Here is a 12,701-nt window from a genome sequence, read left to right on the forward strand (position 1 = left end):
CCCTGAAAATTATGGCTGTGGCCTCTGTGCAATGCCATCATGCCAACGTGCAATCATCTATTTTAGAACCTCAGGTGGCATCAACTATTTTAGCTCTTGCCCAAGTACAGCTATTGCACATTCTGGAAGAAGAAAGAGAATAAGAAGACTAATACTCGTATCTTACTGACAAAACAAAACACCTTTAAAACAAAAGGATGGTTTATCTGGGCTGAAAATAAAACTCCTGCCTACTGAAGTCTGGTGCAGCTGAGTTATCACTATTTTCGTCCTGTAATTTGTTTTATAGGGTACTAATTAACAGGGCAAAGTCTGAAGCCAAGGAAGTAAATCACATTTTGCTGTTTTCCTTTTCTCTAGCAAGATGCAGACCTGGTCTTTAATTAAAGTGCAAGTTCCAAGGGCACTATCAGCTACCGAAATCAGGAAACATTGGGCAGAAAAGATGACAGTGAAACCTGCTGTGTAGAGTTCAAAAAAGATAATGGGAAAGAGAGGAATTGCACAGGCAACCTCCAAAAGAAGATATTGTTTTCCTCAGATGTCCCCGTCTTATCCATCTTTTATCTGCTCCCCATAACTGAGAATTTCTTCCCTGACTCTACTCAACTGAGCATGTACCACAAACATCCTTTTTAAAAATTGGATTTCAGGCCTGGTGAGGTGGCTCACACCTGTAATAACAGCACTTTGGGAAGCCGAAGCGGGTGGATCACATGAAGTCAGGAGTTCCAGACTAGCCTGACCAACATGGCGAAACCGCATCTCTACAAAAATTAGCTGGGTATGGTCGCGCACATCTGTAATTCCAGCTACTCGGGAGGCTGAGGCAGGAGAATCGCTTGAACCCAGGAGGCAGAGGTCGCAGTAGGGGGAGATCGGGCCACTACACTCCAGCCTGGGCGACAGAGTGAGACTCTGTCTCAACAAATAAATAAATAAAAATTTAAAAAAGTGAATTTCTTTTCCCAGATAATTCCTGTTTCGGGAGCGGCATTTTTTTTTTTAAAAGGTAGCTACTTTCCCATCAAACACCCCTGTCCCAACCTCCCCCTTCTCCGGGGCTTCTTTTTTGACCTGATCCCTCGGTGATCTTTGACGCTGGGCTTTGCTGCACGGCAGGTGCCACTCATCCTTCACCCCTCCCCTCCCAGCTCACCCTCTTCGCCGCCTGGTCTCAGGGTCTTCTTCACTCCTTTCTCCCTCTCCTTGTTTCTCTCCCATCCCATTCCTGGAAGTTGTGGACTGGAGGTGGCTGCTCTGGCTTCTCCTCCCTCCTAGGACCCTCAGATAGTGTTGGGGACAGGGGGAGTGCGGCGGGGAGGGTACAGGATGGGCTGGCGAGGAGAGTGAGTGCTGGGCTCGCACCGGGAGCCGGGAGCCTGACGTCACCACGCCCTGCCTGTCAATCTCCAGCGCGCGCCGCTCGCAGCCGCCTTTTCTGCCACCAACTGTGTCTCTCACTCGCGGCGCCGGCACAGCGACAAGCGCCCCGCGCTTCCTCCCCGGCCCGGCCGCCTCCTGCAGGCAGCTGCTCCGCCCGCGCGGGGAGCTCAGCCCGGCGCCCCGCCTCGGCGCCCATGACCAGCGACTTCCAGAAGTCCTGACGCCCCAGGTGAGTGGCCGAGTTCCCCAGGGAACTTTGAGGATGTGGGGAGAGGAGGGGAGAAAGATAGCCAGGGGACAGGTCTTTCCAAAAGAGGAGAAATGGAGCCAACCTTGACTCCGACCCTCCGCTGCCCCCATACACACACCCTAGTCTCTCCTCCCAGACCCCCTTCGCAGGGGTCTCTGGGCTCCATGGCGCTCCAGGCTTCGCAATAGCAGAAACTTCGCTTTCAGCACCGCGGACAGCGTCTCCGCTGCCCAGCTCCGTGGGGATGTCCTCGTCGCGCCGCCACGACACGGGCGGGACTCTCCCGGGATGACACTCCTAGCTTGGTGCACTCGGGTGCGTGTGCAAATACAGGCACCCTTGGAGAATTGATCCTTGTGCATGTGAGTGCATGTTGTCCTGATGTATATCTGCAAAAACTCAGAAGTCCGCGTGGGCATTTCACTCACTCACTCACTCAACAGGTATTTATTTTGGGTTCGCACTTAACCCACGATTCCCCGATTTGCTCTGGGGTCCCAGGGTGGGGTGGGCAACTCAAGTGGGGCAATGTGAGAGGAGGCTCTACGCGTGGGGAAGTTTCCTGGCAGCCTGAAGTGTACACCTGACGCCTGCACTCCCTCCCTATGCAGGGTGCAAATCCGGCCACGATGAACGCGAGCGCCGCCTCGCTCAACGACTCCCAGGTGGTGGTAGTGGCGGCCGAAGGAGCGGCGGCGGCGGCCACAGCAGCAGGTGGGCCGGACACGGGCGAATGGGGACCCCCTGCTGCGGCGGCTCTGGGAGCCGGCGGCGGAGCTAATGGGTCTCTGGAGCTGTCCTCGCAGCTGTCGGCTGGGCCACCGGGACTCCTGCTGCCAGCGGTGAATCCGTGGGACGTGCTCCTGTGCGTGTCGGGGACAGTGATCGCTGGAGAAAATGCGTTGGTGGTGGCGCTCATCGCGTCCACCCCGGCGCTGCGCACGCCCATGTTCGTGCTGGTGGGCAGCCTGGCCACCGCTGACCTGTTGGCGGGCTGTGGCCTCATCTTGCACTTTGTGTTCCAGTACGTGGTGCCCTCGGAGACTGTGAGTCTGCTCACGGTGGGCTTCCTGGTGGCCTCCTTCGCCGCCTCTGTCAGCAGCCTGCTGGCCATTACGGTGGACCGCTACCTGTCCCTGTATAACGCGCTCACTTATTACTCGCGCCGGACACTGTTGGGCGTGCACATCCTGCTTGCCGCCACCTGGACCGTGTCCCTAGGCCTGGGGCTGCTGCCCGTGCTGGGCTGGAACTGCCTGGCAGAGCGCGCCGCCTGCAGCGTGGTGCGCCCGCTGGCGCGCAGCCACGTGGTGCTGCTCTCCGCCGCCTTCTTCATGGTCTTCGGCATCATGCTGCACCTGTACGTGCGCATCTGCCAGGTGGTCTGGCGCCACGCACACCAGATCGCGCTGCAGCAACACTGCCTGGCGCCACCCCACCTCGCCGCCACCAGAAAGGGTGTGGGTACACTGGCTGTGGTGCTGGGCACTTTCGGCGCCAGCTGGCTGCCCTTCGCCATCTATTGCGTGGTGGGCAGCCATGAGGACCCGGCGGTCTACACTTACGCCACCCTGCTGCCCGCCACCTACAACTCCATGATCAATCCCATCATCTATGCCTTCCGCAACCAGGAGATCCAGCGCGCCCTGTGGCTCCTGCTCTGTGGCTGTTTCCAGTCCAAAGTGCCCTTTCGTTCCAGGTCCCCCAGCGAGGTCTGAAGGGCTTGCTCCGTGTCCTCTCACCAACACCACACCCCAACAAGCCAGCCTTTGGTAAGCTTGGTGTCTGCTGACGAACTCTGAGATCCCAATGGTGTGAGTCTGACTTTGGAAAGAAAAAGGGACTAAAGAGAAATGTAACAAACTCACAAGGACAAAGAGGCTTGTTGGCACTTTACATATACAGTGTATACATGTGTACATATATATACAAATATTTGTATCTTCTGGAGGTGTTCAGGATGTGGAGCTTCCTATTCTGTGAAAAAACAAGAAAAAGATATGGTTGTATACTCAAATTGTACATCACATTTGTCAAACGAAGACATTCCAATACTGCTTAATTATAGCACTTTATTTTTAGCTGCTGAACTGCCAAAACAGTGTTGCCATTTTCAAGGGCAGGGAAAAGGGAGTAAAAGGTGTATTTTTGTTGTATGTGATAGAATATTTTGCTGCACATGCATCAACAAATTACAACATATTTTGTACACGAATAAACCCATTACAAGAATGTAATTTGGGGTATGTGACTGACTATAGAATTACCATTAGAGAGCTGAATTATAAGTGTATGAGTGTCTTTCTTTCCTTTCTTTCTTGCTTGCTTGCTTTCTCTTGCTTTCTCTCTTTCTCTTTCATTTGTTTGAGATAGAATCTCACTCTGTCACCCAGGCCTGAATGCAGTGGCACAATCGTAGCTCAGTGCAGCCTTGAACTCCTGGGCCCAAGAAATCCTGCCTTAGCATCCCTAGTAGCTGGGACTACAGGCATGCCACAGCATGCAGCTTACTTTATTTTTTTTTAAGTTTTTAAAATTTCAATAGTTTTGAGGGTACAGGTGGTTTTTGGTTACATAGATGAGTTCTTTAGTAGTGAATTCTGAGATTTTAGTGCACCTGTCACCTGAGCAGTGTACACTGTACCTGATATGTAATCTTTTATCCCTCACCTCCCTCCCAACCTCTCCCCACTGCAAGTCCCCACAGTCCATTATATCACTCTGTACGGTTTTGTGTCCTCATAGCTTAGCTCCCTCTTATAAGGGAGATCATATGGTATTTGATTTTTCATTCTTGAGTTACTTCACTTAGAATAATGGCCTCCAGCTTCATCCAGGTTGCTGCAAAAGACATTATTTCACTTCTTTTTATGGCTGAGTAGTATTCTGTAGTATATCTATATCTATATATCTATATATAACCTTTTCTTTATCCAATCCTTGGTTGAAGGGCACATAGGTTGGTTCCATATCCTTGCAATTGCAAGTTTATTATGTAGCATCATTCTCCTGAGAAAACCTTAATGTAAAAAAAAAATGCATTTGCACATTGTTCATAAACTTTCACTGAAATACTAAATTTACATCATTGTGGTTGGGGAGGGAGGGTGCAGGAAGGGAGTAATATATTCATGTGGCAGTATTCACAGGACAACGAAAGGTTACTGGTGTTATCTGTGCAATTTAGTCTACTCCCTTGGTTACTGGGTTTGGAAAACAAGTATCCGAGGATGTCCGAAAACATAACTTTCTCTCATTCCCTGTGCACTTGTGAATCCTGAAACCACAACTTTCAGTTGTAATTTTTCCAGTGTGGCAAGAATTTTAAATGTTTAAAATTCATGTTGACTTAATACATTGTTGCTGGCCAGATCTTGTAGTAAAATGCACAGGCTTGTAAAATGAATAAATTCTTCCAAGACAGAATTCCAAGATATATACCTCCAACCTCATGAGGTACACAAAATTATATCCAGTATCCTCTCTTGAAGTACTCTCATCTTCAAAAGAGGGCACTAAAATCCTTAAGCTCTAAACATTCCCATTCCACTGGTAGGTGTGAGTCATGATGATTCCACTCCTTCCTTTCTTATGGGATGATGTGAGGATAAATCGGAGAACACATGAGGGCATGCTCTGAACCCTCTGTGAATTAATATGCACACCAGCACAAGTCGTTACTACTCTTATGCCTTAGGAAAATACACACAAGCAAATTTATTCAGTTCCTACTATCCTATTACAATTGAGTTCCTAGACACAATTCCACGGATTGGAATATGGACGTGAAAAAAAAAAAAAAAAACAGGCAAGAAGTCTCTGAACTCCATAGTGCTACCTTCTAGTGGGGAAGATGGCCTACAAGCAAACAAACAAATGTATAATGTCATGTAAGGATAAATGCTGACAAAGAAAATAAAGGAGGATGAGGGATGGAGTGCTCCAGTTAGGGCAGCCAGGGAAGATCTCTCTGAGGAGATAACATCTAGGAGGAAAGCTCAGTGAAGGGAGAATGAGATGCATGAGCATGCAAGGGAAGAGCTTTCCAGACAGAGGAAGCAGTAGGTGTGAAGGCTTCCAGGTGGGAGCATGGCCTTCAAGTTCAAGTAACAGCAAGGAGGTCAATGTGGCTAGACAGGCTAAACAAGGAGAAGAGAGGCATGCAGTTAACTTGGAGGACCTGGGATATGATCATCTCAAACTTCACAGGCCACTATAGGAACTTGGGCTTTGACCCTGAGTGATATGAAAGTGACATGATATGGTTTATATTTTTTAAAAATCACTCTAGCTCTCCGTTGAAAATAGTCTCTAGGAGGCTCAGAGTGAAAGCAGGAGATAGGGGCCTATAAATATAATCCCCATGAGAAACGACAATGGCTTGGAGCACAATGGCAGTGGTGGAGATGGTGAGAAGTAGTAGGTTCTAGAAATGTGTTGAAGGATAGATGGGAGGTGGGGCATGAAAGAAAAAAGTTTGGAATTCATCAAATGAGTGAATGCAGGCGTCTTTAGTGAGCAAGGAAAAACTGAAGGTTGGGGGGGTGTACATTGGGAAATGTGATGATTAATTTTATGTGTCAACTTGGCCAGATAATAGGGAGCACAGATATTTGGTCAAACACATTTTGATCATTTAAAGGCCTGAATAGAACGAAAATATTGGCCTCCCCCAAGCAAGAAAGAAGTCTTCAGTGGGTTTCCCTTGGACTCCACTTGCAACATTGGCTCTTCCTGGTTCTATAGAAGATGGTCTTGAGACTGGAACTACAGCATCAACTTCCCTGGGTCGTCAGCCCCCTGGCCCACCTTGCAGATTTTGGACCTGCCAGCCTCCATAATCATTGAACAATTCCTTAGAATACATGTCTTCATGTGCACATATGTGCGCACACACACACACACACACGCACATCCGATGGGTAGGATATATCTATGTACATATACATCCTATTGGTCCTGTTTTTCTGAAGAATGCTGACCAACACAGGAAGGGTGGCAAACTTAAAAAGTTAGTTTTAAATACCTAGAGAGCTCACGTGTGCAGTTTATTCATTTATTTATTTCAAAACACTTCTATAGCACTTACTATATGCCAGACACTGCTCTAAATCCTTTACAAATATTAGCTTATGTAATCACCACCTTTATTTAATTCTAAACTGGTTAGGTCTCAGCAGGAGACAAATGGCACACTCAAACCAGGTGACTGAGGAGAGTTTAATGAGAAGACTATTTATAAAAGTGTGAGCATAGTTAAGGGAAATCAACAAGGAATGGTGAAACACCCCCAGAGCTGGCACCAGCAGGGCTGCGAGAAGGGGGAAGAAGAGAGAGCAATTACTGGAACCAGGAGAGAGGGCTTTAGGTCTCAGCTGTCCAGCAGGAGCTATGGCCTTCAACAGATGAAGGCAGCAACTGCCAACCTATGGCTTGACAGGGAGAGATCTGGGAGAATAAATTACTCTCTTCCCTCCGTCCCACCTCTTGATGGAGGCTTCCATTAACTAAACTCAGTCAGAAGCCAGACAGCAAGACAACTCTTTGGTGCAGGCCACACAGATCAGCTTCCCTGGGCACTGAGCAGATAGAGAAGGGTGAGAAGTGGACCTGCTGGTGCAAACAGAGAATATCCAGCACAAACGCTGTGAGCTCAGTACTCTTGTTGCTCCACTTTTTAGCTAAGGAAATGGAGGCACAGAGAGGTTAGCTATGCATATCTGGAATTCAGGACCAAGGTCTAAGCAGGACAAATGAATAGGGGACTTGTCAACCTATAGGTAGTATGTAAAGCCATGGGTCTAGAAGGGGTCACCTCATGAGTACTCATAGACAGAAAAGAGAAGAGGGCCAAGGACTGAGCCCAAGGAAATGGCAGCATTTAGAAATCAAGAAGAAATAGAGGATCAAGCAAGGGAGAAAAAAAGTGATCAGTGAGGTGGGAGGAAACCAAGAGTACAGTGACCCCAAAAATAAAGAAGAAAAAAGTGTGTGGGGAAGAAGTAGTCAACTGGCTCAAATGCAGCTGAGAGAATAAGTAAAATGAGAACTTCAAAAAATGGCTAAAGATGATGTCATGTGAATGTCATTGGTGAACTTGACAAGAAAAGCTTCAGGAGAGAGAGAGAAGAAAAAAAGCCTGACTGTAGAAGGTACAAGAGAAAATATATGAACAATCTAGTCTCCAGCAACTCACAACAGAACTGTGACCTTTTCAACACTATAAAACACACTACATTTTATAGATGCAGAGTTTTACACTGTCTATAAATTCAAATCAGGGAAGATCAGCATTATTGCTCACTCATCAAATTAAAATTTTCTAAAGTATTAACCATCATGGACTCTTCAGCATCACCAGACACTGGTTCAGGTCCTATAATCATCTGGAATGCATTCAAGTGAACTAAAATGTAAAAGCTCGTGCTGTCAACTTTCTCATGTGTGATGGGGAAAACAGTATAATTTCAGAAGTAGAACAAAGAAGTCAATATTATTTTATCTTTTATACTCACGGAGAAAAATTTCTTGCAATCATCACATTAAGAAAGTTCAACACTAGAATAATAAGACACAAACCATGGATCTGTCTTCAATGCACTTATTAATATTCAATATCAGCCCTGGTCCTAATAAAAATGTTTGGGAGAGCCAAGTTTAAGAAGACACTAAACAATCAAGTTGTTACTACTGCTGACTTACACAGTTGGCCAAGCTGTGTAATGTCAGCAGGCTTAATATTAACCAACCTGGGAATATGAAAATATAAAACTGTGGGAAGATCTTGAAACATTTCCACAGAAGAAAGTCACATATTCATTTGACCTATCAAATATTAATTAAGAATTACCTACTGCAAGATCCTATGCTAGTTGCTAGAAACATAGTCTTTTAAAAAATTCTTTAAATTTTTTTATTTTTAATTTTTTGTGGGTACATAGTAAGTATACGTATTAAAACATGCAGTCTTGGAGAAAGGCAAGACTCACTCAAACAGCTAACTGCCTACCCACTTTGTTGTCTAATGGGCATCCTGAATTTAACACATTTAAAATTGGACCACTGATCTTCACCCTTGAACCTGATCTTTATCCCTTATGTATAAGTTAACAACAATGTCATCTTTCTGGGTATTCAGGCCAGAAACCTTAGACTCACACTGGCCCTTCTATTTCTCTCATACCTCACAATCAATGTGTCAGCAAAGCCTGTTATCTTTACCTTCAAAGTATACCCAGAATCCAGCCACTTCTCACCAACCACACCATTCTCATCATCTCTTGCCTGAATTACTATAGCAGCTTCCTGTCTTGTCTCCCACTTTCAGTTGTTGTGCCTATCCACCCACTATCTACACAGTGGCTCACCCACATAAACAGTTGCTCCTTGACTACTCTTCAGATTTAGGCATAAACCCACCAGGAGTTCTTTATTTTATTTTATTTTAATTAATTAATTAATTTTGTTTTTGAGACAGAGACTCACTCTGTTACCCAGCCTGGAGTGAAATGCCATATAAGGCAATAGATACAGCTCTGAGAACAGCACTAATGAAAAGTATGACAACAAAAGTATGCACAGAATAGAAAAGGATCCAACAGGAATGTCAGGAAAATGTTGTGCAGGTCTCCACTCAGGAGGCAACACCAAGCTGAGTCTAGAAGAACAAAATAAATTTTGAAGGCATTGAAGGGGGTGGAGGGTGTTCTAGGCCAAGAGGGCAGCATGAAGCACAAAAGCATAGGCCACTCAGAGAAATGCAGGCCATTCAGCACGGCTGGAGTGAATAAGATGTAGAGACCAGAGAGGCGGTGGCAGGAGATGAGTCTGGAGAGATAGAAGGAACCAGAGCACAAACAGCTGCATTGACAATGGATGTAGATGGAAAAGACTGGAACCCAAACACCATTTGGGAGGCTGGTTGCAGTAATGCAAGTGAGAGGTGATAACAGTATGAGCTAAGCAGGGCAGAGGGCTGGGGAGGAGATGAACTCAAGAGATCTCAAAGAAGTAGAGTGTCTCAGACTCAGTGAGTGATTGTAGGGGCTGAAGAACAGTTTAGAAGTCAAGAGTGTTAAACTGGGTGAATTCACTGAAATGGAAACATAGAGGGAGAGGAAGATTTGAGTAAGAGAATAATGAGTCAAGCTTTCTATGTATTGAATTTCAGGATCTGTGAGATATCAAGTGGCCCTGTGGCTTTGGAGCTCAATATTATTTTATCTTTTATACTTTGAAGCTCACAAGGATGCTTGGAATGGAGACATAATTTCTGTAGTCATTTACCTTACAGTGGAAGTGAAGCTATGGGAGGAAATGGGAAGAGGCCAAGGTCACAGTCCGGGACTAGTAACATATGGAAGTAGAATGAAGAAAAGGAAAAGGGAAAAGGAGACCTAGGAGTAGCATCCAGGGAGAGCTTGAGAAGCCGAGAGGATGTGATTAAGTGTGTAAAGGCTGACAAGACATCAAGTAAGATAGGGATTGGCAAGAGTTCAATTTAGGAACATGGTGGTCATTGACAGCTTCAGTGAGAGCAGCTTCTATGGAGAGTAGGATGAAAACTAGATTGAGTGGATTGAGGAGAAAATGGGAATTTTCATGTTTTTCAATAAATTTAGCTTTAAATGGAAGGAGAGAGATAGATAGTATCTAGATGGAAATACAAAGTCACAAGATAATCTTTCTCACTTTTAGACTGAGGAGAAATCACCACATAACTGGAAACACTGAAAATAGGAGAGGGGGAAGATGGCTGACAGAGTCAGGCTTGACAGGAGGAAGATGGGGTCCAGGACATAGTGTCAGAGGAAAGAGGAGTATAGACAGGAGGAGGTGGGGACACAGTTACCCTGCTCTGACAGGAGGCAAGGTGGGAATAATTGTTACTGATAGATCTAAGTTTATGGGAGGTGGGAGGAAGTTCACAGAGTTCCTACCTGACAACCTAGATTCATCTGAAGGAGGAGTGCCAGTTAAGAGACTTTTACAAGAAGTATCGAGAACCTGAGTTGATGACATTGGGAACAAAGCTGCACACTTGAGACACTGTAATCATTTAACAAAAGGTAAAGTTCAGACCATACAAGCACTGCAAAGATGTAGAGCAATTAGAATTCTCATAGACTGATGGAGGAAAAGTAAAATGGTACAAACACTTTGGAAAATCTTTAGGTGGTTTCTCAAAAAGTTAAACAAAGTCCTAACATGTGACTCAGCCACTCCACTAGTAAGTATTTACCCAAGAGAAATGAAAGAATATGTCTACATAAAGGCTTGCACATGAATGTTTATAGCAGCTTTATTTTTAATAGCCAAAAACTAGAAACAATTCAAATATCCATCAACAGTGAATGAGTATACAAATGGTGGTACATCCATATAATAGAATGCTACCCTGAAATTTAAAAAAATGAACTATTGGTACATGCAACACCATGGATATGTCTTCAAATAATTATGCTGAGTGAAAGAAGCCAAACCAAAAAAAAAGAGCAAATAGGGAAGTATTCTGTTTACACAAAATCCTTTAAAATGTATGGTGACAGAGAAGATCAATGGTTGGGACTGGGGGTGTAGGGATGAGAGAGAGGAAGGGATTGAAAAGGAACACAATGAAAGTTTTGGAGTGATATGTTCCATCAGTACCTAGTTTATTGAGAGTTTTTAACATGAAGGGATGTTGAATTTTATCAAAGGCCTTTTCCGCATCTATTGAGATAATCATGTGGTTTTTGTCTTTGGTTCCGTTTGTGTGATGGATTATGTTTATTGATTTGTGTATGTTGAACCAGCCTTGCTCCCAAGGATGAAGCCAACTTGATCATGGTGGATAAGTTTTTTGATGTGCTGCTGAATTCGGTTTGCCAGTATTTTACTGAGGATTTTCGCATCAGTCCTCATCAGGGATATTGGCCTGAAGTTTTCTTTTTGTTGTTGTTGTGTCTCTTCCAGGTTTGGGTATCAGGATGATGCTGGCTTCATAAAATGAGTTAGGGAGGAGTCCCTCCTTTTCACATGTTTGGAATAGTTTCAGAAGGAATAATACCAGCTCCTCTTTGTTTTTCTGGTAGAATTCAGCTGTGAATTCGTCTGGTCCTAGGCTGTTTTTGGTTGGTAGGCTATTAATTAATGCCTCAATTTCAGAGCTTGTTATTGGTCTATTCAGGGATTCTTCTTCTTCCTGGTTTAGTCTTCGTATGTTTTATGAGTCCAGGAATTTATCCATTTCTTATAGATTTTCTAGTTTATGTGCACAGCTATTTATTACAAACCCACAGCTAATATCATATTTAATGGGCAAAAGCTGGAAACATTCCCTTTGAAAACCTGTACAAGACAAGGATGCCCTCTCTCACCACTCCTATTCAGCATAGTATTGGAAGTTCTGGCCAGGGTAATCAGGCAAGCGAAAGAAATAAAGGACATTCTAATAGGAAGGGAGAAAGTCAAATTGTCTCTGTTTGCAGATTAGATGATTTTATGTTTAGAAAACCCCATCATCTCAGCCCTAAAACTTCTGGAACTGATAAGCAACTTAAGCAAAGTCTCAGGATACAAAATCAATGTGTAAAAATCACAAGCATTCCTTTACACCAATAATAGGCAAGCAGAGAGCCAAATCATTAGTGAACTCCCATTTACAATCTCTACAAAGAGAATAAAATACCTAGGAACACAGCTAACAAGGGACATGAAAGACCTCTTCAAGGAGAACTACAAACCACTGCTGAAGGAAATAAGAGAGAGGACACAAACAAATGGAAAAATATTCCATTCTCACAGATAGGAAGAATCAATATCATGAAAATAACCATACTGCCCAAAGTAATTTACAGATTCAATACTATTCCCATCAAACTACCATTGACATTCTTCACAGAATTAGAAAAAACTATTTTAAATATCATATGGAATCAAAGAAGACCATGTATAGCCAAGACAATCCTAAGCAAGAAGAACAAAGCTGGAGGCATCACACTGCCTGACTTCAAACTATACTACAAGGCTACAGTAACCAAAACAGCATGGTACTGGTACCAAAACAGCATGGTACTGGTACCAA

At 44.5% G+C, this 12,701-nt stretch overlaps 1 protein-coding gene across 2 annotated transcripts; it reads left to right on the top strand.

Annotated features, from left to right (window-relative positions):
- Positions 1-1,462: 1,462 nt before the first annotated feature.
- On the top strand, positions 1,463-3,918 carry GPR6 (G protein-coupled receptor 6). 2 transcript variants are annotated; one of them, XM_024248838.3, is made up of 3 exons: positions 1,463-1,615; positions 1,843-1,951; positions 2,248-3,918. In XM_024248838.3, the coding sequence occupies exons 2-3, from the start codon at positions 1,925-1,927 to the stop codon at positions 3,352-3,354; spliced, it is 1,134 nt and encodes a 377-aa protein (XP_024104606.1). In that variant the 5' UTR covers positions 1,463-1,615; positions 1,843-1,924; the 3' UTR covers positions 3,355-3,918. The 2 variants fall into 2 exon arrangements, with proteins under 2 accessions (XP_024104606.1, XP_009240421.2); XM_009242146.4 differs by lacking the exon at positions 1,843-1,951.
- Positions 3,919-12,701: the final 8,783 nt, after the last annotated feature.

The sequence above is a fragment of the Pongo abelii genome, chromosome 5, assembly GCF_028885655.2.
Source record: "Pongo abelii isolate AG06213 chromosome 5, NHGRI_mPonAbe1-v2.0_pri, whole genome shotgun sequence".
Lineage (NCBI taxonomy): Eukaryota > Metazoa > Chordata > Mammalia > Primates > Hominidae > Pongo > Pongo abelii.